The following is a 13534-nucleotide window of genomic DNA, read 5'->3' on the forward strand; positions in this document are numbered from 1 at the left end:
TCCCTTCTAAATACCTGTAGGATGAAAGATTTTCTACCTGGCTCCATGAATTTTATGAGGCTCTGGGTTTGGAGTCAGTTTGGAGTCAGCTCTTTACATCATGAGAAAGACCTTTCCATCTTTGGATGATTAGGCCTTTCAGGATGGTAACTTTGCTCAGAGCTGGGCCCTGTTGACTTCCTCATGATATGTTTATTATACTGCTGCTCTGCCAGAAACTCCTGTCCAGTGTCCTAATTAAGTTTAGTAGTTCTACTCAGAAGAAGGGAGAAAACTGACAGAGGATCTCAAGCTTGATGGGAGCGTGTGGGGAGACTGCTAAAGGAATCACCCAGAAAGCCAGCATTTCCTGCCTTCCAGGTTTAGTTTAGGCAGTTTGAGGAAATAAAGGCTGAAGAAAGCCCAGGTGATACATGGTTAATGGAGGCAGAAATGTAAAGAGGACAACTCTTTCACAAAGCCTAAAATCAACTTCCCTAAAATTGTGAAAGAATGGAGATAACAGAGTTAGTCTTCTTACCCAGGAAGGAGCTCAGTGACCCTGGGAGAACTGAAACTGGGAAAGCTCTCAAATGCTAGATGTTACTTCACTGTGAGAACACAATGCTACACTACAATTAGTAATGGAAATGTAATTAACCACTTGGCACTTGTGGCTTACCTCAGTCATTGCCACACTCCCAGCCTGAAAAGTTTAAACCAAGTAACTCCAGTGATCACAAATGGCCTGGGTAACCCAGCTTGTCAAAAGACTTGAACACAGCATTGATGAAGATCACTCTGCTGACATGTTTGCTCACTCATTGCCAAAAGCCTTCCCCAGCTTGTTTCATTTTAAGTACTCTTTTCTGAAAATATCAAGGGCCTAGTATATGGAAGGGACAAATATTGTTCAGTTCTGGAGATAAGAGGAAGTGGAATTATTTCTGCAGAGATCAGGAAGAAATGTCTTTGCCTGGAAGGAAGTGGGATGGTTGGAATCCCACCTGAAAAGCTGCGGAAGGGCATTTGCCAGCTTCCTGGAATTCTCTAATGAACTTTCTCTTCCTAGAGTGGTCGATCTGTACTTGTTCTCATGGAGCTTACATTCTCGTGGGGAAAGAGAGAAATGACAATTAAAAATAATTTGAATGGTAGTGATAAGTGCTATGGAAAAAAGTAAGAAGGAATAGAGACTACAGGTTTGGGTGGGTACACTTTCTATGGAGTGGTTGAAGACGGTCACTCTGAGGAAGAGATATTTGAGCAGAGACCTGAAGGAGGTGAATAAATGAGAACAGCAAATGCATAGGCCCTGAGGTGGATACTTGGCTGTCAGGTGTGAGGCTCAGCAAGATCAGCATGGCAGAGGGCCAGGAAGGAAGGCGAGGTAGTAGATGAAGTAAGGAAGGAAGTGGGGAGCCACACCATATAGGCCGTGTAGGCCATCGGAAGGCTTCTGGCTTTGAGCAGTCCATCGCCTTAACCACTCGGCCACCTCGTCTACAGACAGGCTTCTGGCTTTGAGAAGAGAAAGGGGGCAATGGAAATGCTAGGCAATTCTATGCCAAATATGCCTGGAAGGAAGACTTAGATAATTGCTGTGTGGGTAAAAAAGAGAAATCAAGACGACTCCTGGATTTTTGTCCTGAGAAACTTTCCTTGTGCCTCTAAAAGCCACATTTTTGAAAAGCACACTTCACCATTGTAGGTAAGAGTTATCTTAGAGTACCATAAAATATTAGATCAGGAAGGGGGGTCTTAGAGATCCAAGAAGGCACTAAGAGATGAAATAATTTGAGTAAGTTTCACATATGAGTTCATTGGAAAGCCTGGCTCCCAATCCAATGATTTTGCCACACCTGCCTCTCCCCTTGGGTTATACTGAGATGTGATTACACTCAAATGTGGGTCATACATACGTGTGTGTTTGTAACCTATTTTCATCTCCTAGCTTTGAAGCTTTATGATGGAGGCCTTTGTTGTCATAGTTTCCAGCATTTGAACATTAAGCAAAGTCATGTTGAGCAGGAATGTAATGTGTAGAGTAGGATGAAAAGTGGGCTGGAAGTGAGGAAGCTTGGATTCCGACTCTCTTTTCATTCTGAGCTCTGTGAGCTGGAACTGTTGCTTTGCTTTGTGATCTCCATTGGCTTTTTCTGTTCTAGCAGTCTACAGATCTATACATTTAAAAAATATGGTTCTAGTGAAAAAGTTTATGGCTATGTCTTAAATGGGTTTGGAAGAGTACCTTTTATTTATCTTTTCATTTTATTTGTTTTTGGAAAATCCTTTCTTAATGGCAGCTAAAGTGTTTCATTTTCACTTGCTGTATTTATTTTCTGAGAAAAATTCAGTTCTGTGAAAAATTCAGGAGCTCCATCACTTTTTCATGACTGTTTTGTTTGGAAAGCCAATTGCTAAGTATCAAAGTTATTTTCTACTTATTCCATAACCATATAGGGTCCAAGTTTTCCATATTGAAAGATTATCTTCTGGCTTGTTGGCCAGAATAGTTGTCTGGTCCTTAAAGCTTCTTATATAATTAATTTTTTCTTTGCTGTCACTGTGACCAGCAGATAATATTCTTCAAATGTTTCAGTTGGTTGCAAGTTACTGAAAGGTCCTAAGTGGCAGAGCAACCTCAGAGGAGGATAGCCCCAGGGGAATTAAGTTGATGCAGGCATTATGTCCTTCTCTTCTTCAATCAATATATATTTTCACATGGGTATCTGTGTACCATCTGAAATTACAGTCTGCTCTCCACTTTCAAAAGCTGTGACTTTCTCTTGCCGGGCCCAATGGCTCACACCTGTAATCTCAGCACTTTGGGAGGCCGAGGCAGGCAGATCATGAGGTCAGGAGATCGAGATCATCCTGGCTAACACGGTGAAACCCCATCTCTATTAAAAATACAAAAAATTAGCCAGGCGTGGCGGCATGCGCCTGTAGTCCCAGCTACTCGGGAGGCTGAGGCAGGAGAATGGCGTAAACCCGGGAGGCGGAGCTTGCAGTGAGCCGAGATCACAACACTGCCCTCCAGCCTGCGCGACAGAGCAAGACTCCGTCTCAGGTAAAAAAAAAAAAAAAAAAAAAAAAAAAGGATGTCTGAAAAATAATGAGGGAAGAAGGAGGGGTTCAGAAGAATGCAGAAATTAGTGGGAATAAGATAAAGGATGGATAAAGGATGGTTAAAAAGGAGGGGAAGACAGATGGTACAAGAGTAGCAGGTAGTAACATGGGGAAAAGTTCAAATGAACAGTGGAGCTACTTGTAAGCCCTAGTTCCTTCTGAAGCCTTGTGACTGTCTCACTGGGTCAGGCAGAGAAGGTGTTGGACATACTGGAACGGGTCCTGGCAAGGCCTGGTGTGAGCCACTGGTGCCACAGACCCAACCTCTGACAAAGTATTGCTTTGTTTAAAAACCACCACCACCTCCACAATTACCCTGCCACCATTAAAAATGTTAACGTCAGTAGGGAAGGTGTGACTAAGACTGGGCAGCCTGAGCAGATTGCTTGTTTTCCCCAAAAGAGGGAGGAGGAGGGAAGCTGAAATGGGTTCAAGGAGGAGCACTGCCAAAAATAATCTTTACATCACCCTCCCTGGTCCACTTATGGCACTTCAAAATTCCTTTAGTGTTTCTGAAGGGCTTCTTGGAAACTATTTGTATGAAAAGACAACTAATTGAGTGAGTAAATTAACGGCTTCAATACCTAGAATACCTAAGTTGCTACACACAAGCTTACAGTGATCTGAGCTAGACTGAATTAAAAAGGCATCTCCTACTTAGCATATAGGACAATGTATAGAACAACTTTGTGACCCAAGTGGAGAGAAGGGGAGTTGGGAAAGAGCACCATTGCTAGCTCTCTTTTTCAGTTCAACCTTTTCCTGCTCTTCAAGAGAAAATCAGTTTAGAATCTAAAGAAAGGAGCAGGCAGGAGGAAGGAAACTATACTTACAGAATGAGGCTTTTTAAAAAAATTAAATTAATGTTAGAACTTAAATTATATGAAACAAAGTAAATAATGAAGGAAAAAGATAATGTTTGCTGAATTATAAAGTATCTTTTGTAACCAAACAAAAAGTAAACAGAAAGAAATGACTAAATTTTAAGTAAAATTTACTGGAGAACACAAAACAATTTTGAAACCAAGTCAGTTATATGTGAGACAGCTCATTCACTATTGGTTCCCTCGTTTTACTTAAGACAAAATGGTTAATGCCTTTTGTTTTTGTTTTGACATTTGTTGAAATTAGAGAGGATTAATTGCTGCATTATCGCCCAAGCTATTAAGGGAGATGAATGACAAATTTTAGTGGATCAACTATGATTACAAAAGTTAATTTACTTTGTCTTCCTCAGAAGTCTTTCTGCAATGTATTCCATGGTGAGGCTGCTCAGCCTCTTGCACCCATTCTTTAACAAGGTCATAATGGGGAAGAATGAAGTGCAAATCCATTGTTGCATGCTCTTTCCCCATGACCTTAAGTGCTAATATGCATACCCTGTCAAAAAAAAAAAAACAAACAAACAAAAGAGGGAGAGAGCCGTTTCACCTCCCCTTAGGGGTTCACTTCTCTTTGGGCCTCTTTGACTTATGAATATAGATGCCATTTGCAGGACCCAAACCCACGGCTCTTCAGTGGCCTTTAAGTGGCTTACATTTCTAAAGTAGACATGTTGGCATATTTTCTTATCCTTTCTCATTTGAACACTGAAGGCTGTGGTTTCTTGACTGTAAGGCGATTTGAAGGCACAGTGTCTAACCTGGCTGTAAAAATCATAGAAACTTCTAGAAGGTCCCTTACCTGTGACTCTTGCCATTTCCCAGAGAGCAGAAGCTAGAAGTCTTCCCAAGTAAAACAATACACTGCTGACTGCTTATATTATATAAAATTTTTAAAATATTTTAAGGGAAATATCGCAGTCCAGCAGCCATTTATTAGAACCTATTAAATTCCTAGAATTGTGCTGGGCTGGGGTCAGAGAGATGGATGTGACCTGTTCCTAAATTCTAGATTTCCTGAAATAATTTATTTCATATCCATTTGTACAATATATATTTACTTATTTAGAAAGAAATGACACAGAATTTAAATACAAGGCATAATTTCTTACCTTCCCTCTTTTTCAAGTGTGTAGTGCAGTTGGGTCTCCTAGGTCTCCTCCCTACCCTCTCCATTGCTCTGTATCTTGCAACTTAACTTAGTAAGTGCTTTATGGTCGAATTAGTTCACTTAAAAGTAGGAAATTTGACTTTGGCTATATTGGGTGCCTGGACAGTTAATTCTGTGAATACACAAGGATCAAAGAGAACATTCCTCATAATCTCCATCTCTTGTCTGCCCTAGCCTTTGCCATCATGCTTTATAAAGTAGAGGCTGCCTTTGTTGCTTTAACAAACCCTTCTACATTATTCCCAATCCAGTCATCACAATCATCAAAGTGGGATCCAAGGGATTTTAGGGTTTTGGTTTTTGTAATTCTTGTATTGCCTCTCTGATGTGCAGTAGCTCAGGAGATATATTTTTAATGTTTTATTGTTCTTCCAGAAAAAGGCGCAAACATGAAAAGTTCACTAAACACCCTTGGTTCACTTACTTTTCTTTCTAATTTAAAGTGTATATTGGTCTCCTAACTTTTGGTCTTCTCAGAATTTCTATGGCATATGCCAAAGGGCCTATTAAGTACCAGCAGGGAACACTGCAGACAGACCTTTCTGCCTTTATAAGTGTATATAGCTGGGCAGGCTGCTGACCAGCTGCTGGGGCAGTCCTGACTTGTGATCAGATGTGCCACTGACTTGGGGGCAGAAGGCTATTTATAATAGCACTTATCATTCTTTATTTGGGAAATTTGAGCCCTGATGATTTCAGACCATGTGATTGATGCAATTCAGTCCATTTTCATCTGTGGCAGGCAGGGTGGTGACAGAGCAGCTCTGGAGACTCAGTAGTGAATATCTTTACCTACAAAGACTTCCAGCTTCTGCTCCCTCGAAACTAGTAAAAGTCTCAGGAAAATAGACCTCTGGCCCAGTTCCTATAGGTTTTACAGCCAGATTAAAAATAATACTCTGTTTGCTTTAGGTTCAATTTTGAAAAACCACAGCTTTCAAAAACTGTTCAAATGAGAAAGTATAATAAAATATGCCTTTTAGAAGTTGGATTGAGGACCCTTAAAGACTTGATAACTTGAGTCCAGCAAAATGGCATATTTTGGATCTTAGAAAATCAAGTAAGAAGGCACAGTATTCTTCTCTAGACCATGTCATGGCTGGCTTTAATGCCCATATTTTAGGGTCTTTCAGAGACACTTCAGTGACACCTCAGTTTTCCCTGGCATCTTCCACAGTAAGAGTTTGATGTGACTGCATATGACAACCCTTTTTTTTTTTTTTTTTTTTTTTGTTTTGTTTGAGATGGAGTCTCACTGTGTCACCCAGGCTGGAGTGCAGCGGTGCAATCTCGGCTCACTGCAACCTCCACCTCCTGGGTTCAAGCAGTTCTCCTGCTTCAGCCTCCTGAGTAGCTGGGATTACAGGTGTGCACCCGGCTAATTTTTGTATTTTTAGTAGAGACGGGGTTTCACCATGTTGGTCAGGCTGGTCTGAAACTCCTGACTTCATGATCCGCCCGCCTTGGCCTCCCAAAGTGCTGGGATTACAGGCGTGAGCCACTGCACCCGGCATGACAACCATTTTTTAAATCCAACAAACTGCAAACAGGCCCTTTGCCAACCTAGAAATTTAGAATAATCCAAGGATCCCAAGGTCAGAGAAATTTTTTAGCCTGGATGATGGGATTTCAGGCTTAGTCACTGGGCCATAAATTGAATGTTTAAGGGATAGGAGGAGATCAGTGATGTTTATTTGTTTGTAAGCATTTTTTTTCTTTCTTAAATACCTATTTTCATTTGAAAAGCGTATTTTAATATATATAATAAAGCAGATGATAAAAATAAATCAACTGAGAAGAATCATTGACAGGAAAATCAATTACTGACATGCAGTAATTCTGATGTTCTAGAGTAGAGGTAGTATTCTATTGATATGTCCAGAAAGTAAAATATCTCATTTAGATTGAAAAAAAGAGAAAAAATTGTGCTAAATTAATCATAGAGCCTTTAATCCACTAGTAATTTGGAGTGAATTTTATTAAGAAGAATTAATTGTAAGTACATGTTAATTTCATATCAGGATAAATTGCATCTTTTAAAGCTAAGTGATCTGTGTACATTGTGATAGGGCCTTTCACTTTGGTTAAAATCTTAGGTTTGAAACTGTGCCTGGTTTACAGTAACTAAAATTAACTCTTGCTGTGTGGTCCTTTATATAGTTGTTGCCATCCCAATCAGATACATCTCATCTGATGTCAACTTCTGAGTCCAGTAATCAGACTAGCTCCAGAAGGCACAGGGAAGGTGGTGTGGACCTCAAGGGACTGCCATCCCCTTTGTGGAAAGGCTTTGTTAATTTTCCATTAGAGACTCAACCAACCACCCATCCAACCTGGAGTTTAATAACAAGCTTTTTGTTGATAAGTTTGTTCAGTGAACTAGGCTATCTGTTCTAGGGGACTGATTCTTCTTTGTGAAACAGCCCGGCCTTAAGAATGCAGCTGAAATAGCCATTGGGGAAAACTTGTATAAGACTGTACATTTTAAATTTTGATTTGTCCTCATTTGGAGTGACCTTCTGATTCAGGGTTGCCTACATTTCTTTTCCCATTGCCTGTTTTATTTTAACGTCTCCTTCCTGATTTACCTGTAAGCTTGCTATCCAACTCTTCAAGTGGCTACTTTATGGAATCGATATTACAGTGGGTTATTGCCAGTCATGAAAGAGGAGCAGTACTGTTGACTTACCACTTGGAGTCAAAACCAGGGACTAGATTTAGATACAATGAAAAAATTCCAAATCACTCTCTGAAACAGTATAAATGTCTTAATGTCCTAAAATGTTTGATGACACCTAAAAACCCCGCATGTATTTTCTTCTTAGAACTTAGATCGGCTATGTGTTCTACAAACACCAAGCAAATCACCTGTATTTTCATTTATAGGTTCTAATATTTTTTTTCCTCATTGTTTTAGGAAGTTTGGGGCTCAAGGGTCACGACTTACTGGAGCAGGATGGGGAGGCTGCACAGTATCAATAGTACCTGCGGACAAGCTGCCCAGCTTTCTAGAAAATGTGCACAAAGCTTATTACCATAGGAGTGATGGAAGCTTAGCACCGGAGAAGCAAAGTTTGTTTGCTACCAAACCTGGAGGTGGGGCTTTGGTTTTGCTTGAGGCCTGAAAAAATGTAAAAAATCTGAGAGAAACTATTTAGGGCACTTAGGAATTGGCAGGACTTTCTGTGCCACAGTAAATTAATCTTCCTTCTGTTTTGTATTATGATGAACGGTTACTATTATATCAAGATATATTTTCAAAGAAATGGTTGAAAGCTCTCTATGCTTCATAATGATTATTTTTCCATCTTAAAATATGGTTTTACTATTAAGAGCCAAGATCATGCTTGGACAGATCTTTTAAGAATAATTTACTGAGATTTATTGATTTGAAGATTTTAAAGATGAATGGTAAAACACACTCTTAATACTGATTACATGGATTGGACTTGAATTAAATATATTGTTACAATTAAACTGATACCACTGAATTGTATGCATTATTCTTGAATAGAGTTCATTTCTGGTTTCTCTTAGTATTCTTCTTCCTCAAAGTTGTGGTTGTCTGTTGATGATGATGATGATGACGATAGTGATGCCACACATTCTCTCTCAATTTCAGCTTCAGAACGCTATGAAAATAATACATGATTAAAGTTTCACAGATCTTCTTGGACATTGTATAATTGAATTTGAATGTGAGATTTCTCCAGTTATCAAGAGACTAAGGATTTTTTTTTTTTTTTTTTGACAAAAGGAGGATACAGGAAGAAAATTCAGACTCATTTGAATATTTTTAAACCATGTAATATCATATAAATAACCACTTTCAATTCTTTTGGCCCTGAGCTATCTCCATTACTTAATAGAAAAACAGATAAAAACCACTTTAAGACTCTTCTATTCACATTGAAATAAAGAATTATCTAGATGATAATTCAGATAATTCAGTTTGTTCATACAATTACTTTCTTATCACTCTTTTTCTACTACTTTTTCTCAAATACCTCTCTAATCCAAGAGGCACTTCCAAGAAATCCCACACATTCCTTATATCCCTTTTTTGCTTGTCTAGCAAAGCTTGTTTGTATATATGCACCCCAGTGTAAAGCAGGTATGCAGGTATGTGGGTGAAAGTGACTATGAAAAGACTTAATGAATTCTGGGATTTGTAATGGTATTGATGGGTATCTCTGTATGTATATCAAGAGTGGGCAGAAATGTTTGGCTGGTGATGGCAAATGACTGGCTTTCTCTTGTGGATGGACTATAGGAAGCGCTTTCTGAATTACATAATGATTTGGACCAAAAAGTATTTTGCTGAAATACTCAGGTAATTGAGATAGCAATGGTTTTATGGCATGAATTATCCAGAAAAATATCACAATTACTTATTATTCTGTGATTTCATTAGCTCATTAATGTTTAACTCACAAATTGGGCATCACCATCTAGAATTTCAGTTTAAGGCAGGCCTGCGCAAAGCTGGTTTTATTTCTTAAAGGATAACAGTCATACATAGAATACTAGGAAAGCCAATATTCTATTTTAAAATAAACTTCTGATGCATTTTCATTCTTAGCAGAAAGGTAAATGCTTGAGAAAGCTTGAGTCAAATTTGTTAAAAGAATTTTGAGTTCTATAAATCCAAAAATCTGAAACCTGAATTTATTTAAATTTATAATCCTTTATTTTTTAATACCGTGCCATTTTCCACAAAGGATTTGTGGTTGGTATATAATTCTTTAAAGCTACCTGAATCAGTGTAAAAAAAAAAAAAAAGGCACTTGTCATTGCTTTGCTGTTCCATTTACAATTTTCACCAGGTGATTTCTTCTTCACAAAAGGTGAGTAAAAATTTTCAATGTGCACTCTTCTTTGGGGGACACACATGGTCATTCTAAGCGAGGGATCTATTCTATATTTGTTTTGATTTCTCTCTTGATAAAAAGAACTATGTTTCAGTCTTACTATCACTATGTGGTATTCTAGACATTATGACAGATGCTAAACTTACCTGGAAGGGATAGGGCCGGGGCCATTAGAAAAAAGATCATGCAGTAAATGGACTTTGAGCATGGCCCTAAAGGATGAGTAGAGTTTAAAAGCTGTGGAGTGCACACTGCAGATGAACAAAGCCTATGAGTATAGGAAAACATGGTGTGTGTAGAAGGCTCAGTGAGAGTGAAGGGTTTGCTTTGGTATGTAGTGAAGAACAAGATTGACTACAATGGCTGGAGCTAGCTTTTGAAGAGTCAAATCCAGGCAGCATTTAGATCAGGGGTTATAGCCCAGCAGCCCACGGGCCACATCTGGTCTGCAGATGTATATAGTTTGGCCCATAGAATGACTAAAAACTTGGGCTCCAAATCAGGAGATTGTACAAGCAGTATCAGATATTCTGGATTACTCAGAATCTGGATTACTGAGTGGTGGAATATCTGATACTACTTGTCCTACATTTCTACAGGGCATCAATGAACTAGGGCTGAGATAGTAGCTGCCTTGTTAGATGAGGCATGGCTATCCAGTGCGCTACAGTTTCCACAACTGCTTGTATAATAGTTTCCCTGCCAGTCAAATCATTTACCACTTACCAGCTGAGGTCACTTGCCCTTTATCAGGACACTTGCACTGTTGTTTTCCTATTCTAATTAGGTATTTCTCTGTGCCCGTGTCCCTATCAATAGTAGGAAGATAGACCAAAAAAAAAAAAAAAAGAGAGAGAGAGGGAATGAATATTTTTGTGTGTGGATGTAAAAAATAGTCCTTAGCTGGGAGTGGTGGCATGTGCCTGCCGTCCCAGCTACTCGGGAGGCTGAGGCAGGAGGATCACTTGAGCTGAGGACTTCAAGGCTACAGTGAGCCATGACTGCAGCACTGCACTCCAGCCTGGGCGACAGGTGACAGAGTGAGACCCTGTTTCAACAACAAAAAAAGAAAAAGAATAGTCCTGTTTGCTTATTATACTGTCCTGTTTGTATATTATACAACACCTAGGTGTTTCACTCTTTCTATCACTTTTCTGGCCGATGTAGGAATTTGATTTGATCCATTTTTGACATTATACTAGCAGCCAATGGGATTGCTCTGGATTTTTGAATGGAAGCCTTGACATGCTGAAAATAAAAGGCTCTCCTCTATCCCTGACCTCCAATTGTCCAGCGTTCAGACATATTGTACACTAGTCTTTACATGTTCTTGTCTGTTGGGAGAGAAGAAGCTCTTCAGACTTAACAAGAATGCCCATAAGTAAAGAGAAGCAAAAGAGAAGATGACAAGGAAAATCAGAAAGATGGAACAGGCTCCTTTCTTTTCTTTCTTTCTCATACTTGAGTCCTGTTTAGAACCTTATTATATTCTGCCTTGTGTTTCCATGAATTGAGGGCAGGGACCATTCATCTAACACAGCTGTTGGTACCCAATATGATTTTGTTGAATTATTAATGAAAAACAAAATACAACTTCAAACATCAGTGATTATTAGTTTGTAATTCTAACTGCATTTGGAGCTTTTCAGTTACATAAACTGTTCCTGGTCAGAAGCTGGAAATGGGGAACGTGAACGTGAGTTGTCACTAAATATGTAAAACAGATTTTCTTACATGTGCATGTGGATGATTAAGTAACAAGAATGTATCCTCTCCTGCCACTGTAATTTGGGTGTGCCACCATACATTGCTTATGAAATATTGTCCAGTCTATATAAAAAAAGCCAGAGAGAGAATTCTCAATTATTTTCAGAAAGAAAACCTACCAGTTTATGTAGGAACTTCTCAAAGTCTTGTTTCACTTCATGAGGTTTCTTGGTAGCCTTTGCTTGGAGTCTAATCATGGAATAAAGAAAATCAGTAACCAAACTAATTGTCCTTATATTGACACCATCTAATAGCCAACATTTATTAAGAATTTAATATGCTGGGCATTCGTCAAGCACTTTACATATATTAATTCAATTACCCTTAAAGCTTCTGAAGTAGGTACTCCTATTATCCTATTTTATAAATGAGGAAACAGGCTGAGATAGGTTCAGACACCCACCCCTGCTGCATGTGCACACGTGCCCCACACACACACACACAGACACACACATCCACAACAGTCATACACTTAGCAAGGAGACAGTCTGAACCCAAGCACTGTGACTCAAGCCTTCAGTTCCACCCACTGTGTGGTTCTCGTCCCAGCAGTGGCACATCCTCTTCAGTTAGATCGTTCACACAGTATTGCTTTAACTGATTCCACTCATAAGGCTCTAGCCCAGACTTTAAGGAGTGACAGTGGGGAGAGAAGAGTAAAAGAGACTGGCAAGGGAGAGATACAGGAAAGAAAGAGGGAGATGGAAAAGGCCAGTGGGTGACAGCGCTTACTAGACTGTAAGCTCATTGTGAGCAGGGATCCAGGAATCTCATGATATCTGTCACCAAGTATTCATTCAAGAAATATTTATGAAGGACTTGAATGGTTGAATTCAGGAAGCAGCAGGAACGTTTCCAGAGATCTAACAATGAAGGCAGAAGCAATGGTAGCTAGGCAAGGAAGGATAGAAACTTGAGACAAGGAGAAACATTAGTAAAAGTAACACAGATGAGGAAGAGAAACGGAATAAACGATATAAGAATATTAATTTCACTGGCAATTTTCAAGTGAAATATTTAAAAACTATTTTTCCATGAAATTGGCAGGAAGTAAAATTTTCTGCAAATCTCAAATACACATTGCTGAAGCAGCAAGTTTAGATGAGCTATTTAACCCCTTGCCAGGCCTATCTGAGGTTTCTTCAGCAGTTAGACTAGTGCACCCCTGAAGGCAGAGTGGGATTACTTAGTCGTAGGTTCTCTTGCATTCGTGCTCTGTGACTGGTACATACCCCCTCACTCATTCTCTCTCTGCTTGTTTTGCCTTCTCAAGCTGGGTTTCCTCCTCGCTGATTGCTCTTTAGGCTTCACATTTTTTCTTCTATGCTTGTCTCAAATCTGGCTCTTAGTTTCTCAGTAACACCTTCTTAGAATCTCCTTGAACTGCACAGTATCCTTAGAATCTGTCTCATCTCACTAAGTTAAAATCACTCCCTCTTCCAAGTCACTCTTTTAGTTTACAATCTCCCCTCTTTAAAAGAAAATAACAGTTTTATTGAGATATATGTTACATACCATAAAAGTGACCCATTGAAGTATACAGTTCAGTGGTTTTAGTACATTCATGAAGTTTTATAACATTACTAATCCTCCCTCTTTCTGATTGCCTTTCCTCTCATGAATATCTCTTTTGAAGATTACAAATGGAAGCTCAAACATTGTGCCTATAACTTTAACAACCACGTGGGATTTATATATCCAAATACATATGTTTCAACAATGTGCCATTGCAT

General features: G+C 39.1%; 2 protein-coding genes across 18 annotated transcripts in view; one reads left to right on the plus strand and one right to left on the minus strand.

Annotated features, from left to right (window-relative positions):
- The window catches only part of GALK2 (galactokinase 2), a 172105-nt gene extending 163451 nt beyond the window's left edge, over nucleotides 1-8654 (plus strand). For all 13 annotated transcript variants that reach the window (XM_024232183.3, XM_054531154.2, XM_054531151.2 and 10 more), the window contains 1 exon segment: nucleotides 8081-8654. In XM_024232183.3, the coding sequence (XP_024087951.2) occupies nucleotides 8081-8288 (208 nt within the window). In that variant the 3' untranslated portion in view covers nucleotides 8289-8654.
- Nucleotides 8607-13534, minus strand: part of FAM227B (family with sequence similarity 227 member B) — a 305085-nt gene continuing 300157 nt past the window's right edge. For all 5 annotated transcript variants that reach the window (XM_054531451.1, XM_054531453.1, XM_054531449.1 and 2 more), the window contains 2 exons: nucleotides 11921-11990; nucleotides 8607-8795 (listed from right to left, as the gene is read on the minus strand). In XM_054531451.1, the coding sequence (XP_054387426.1) occupies nucleotides 8697-8795; nucleotides 11921-11990 (169 nt within the window). In that variant the 3' untranslated portion in view covers nucleotides 8607-8696. The remainder of the gene's footprint in view (nucleotides 8796-11920; nucleotides 11991-13534) is intronic.

The sequence above is a fragment of the Pongo abelii genome, chromosome 16 (assembly GCF_028885655.2).
Source record: "Pongo abelii isolate AG06213 chromosome 16, NHGRI_mPonAbe1-v2.0_pri, whole genome shotgun sequence".
NCBI lineage: Eukaryota > Metazoa > Chordata > Mammalia > Primates > Hominidae > Pongo > Pongo abelii.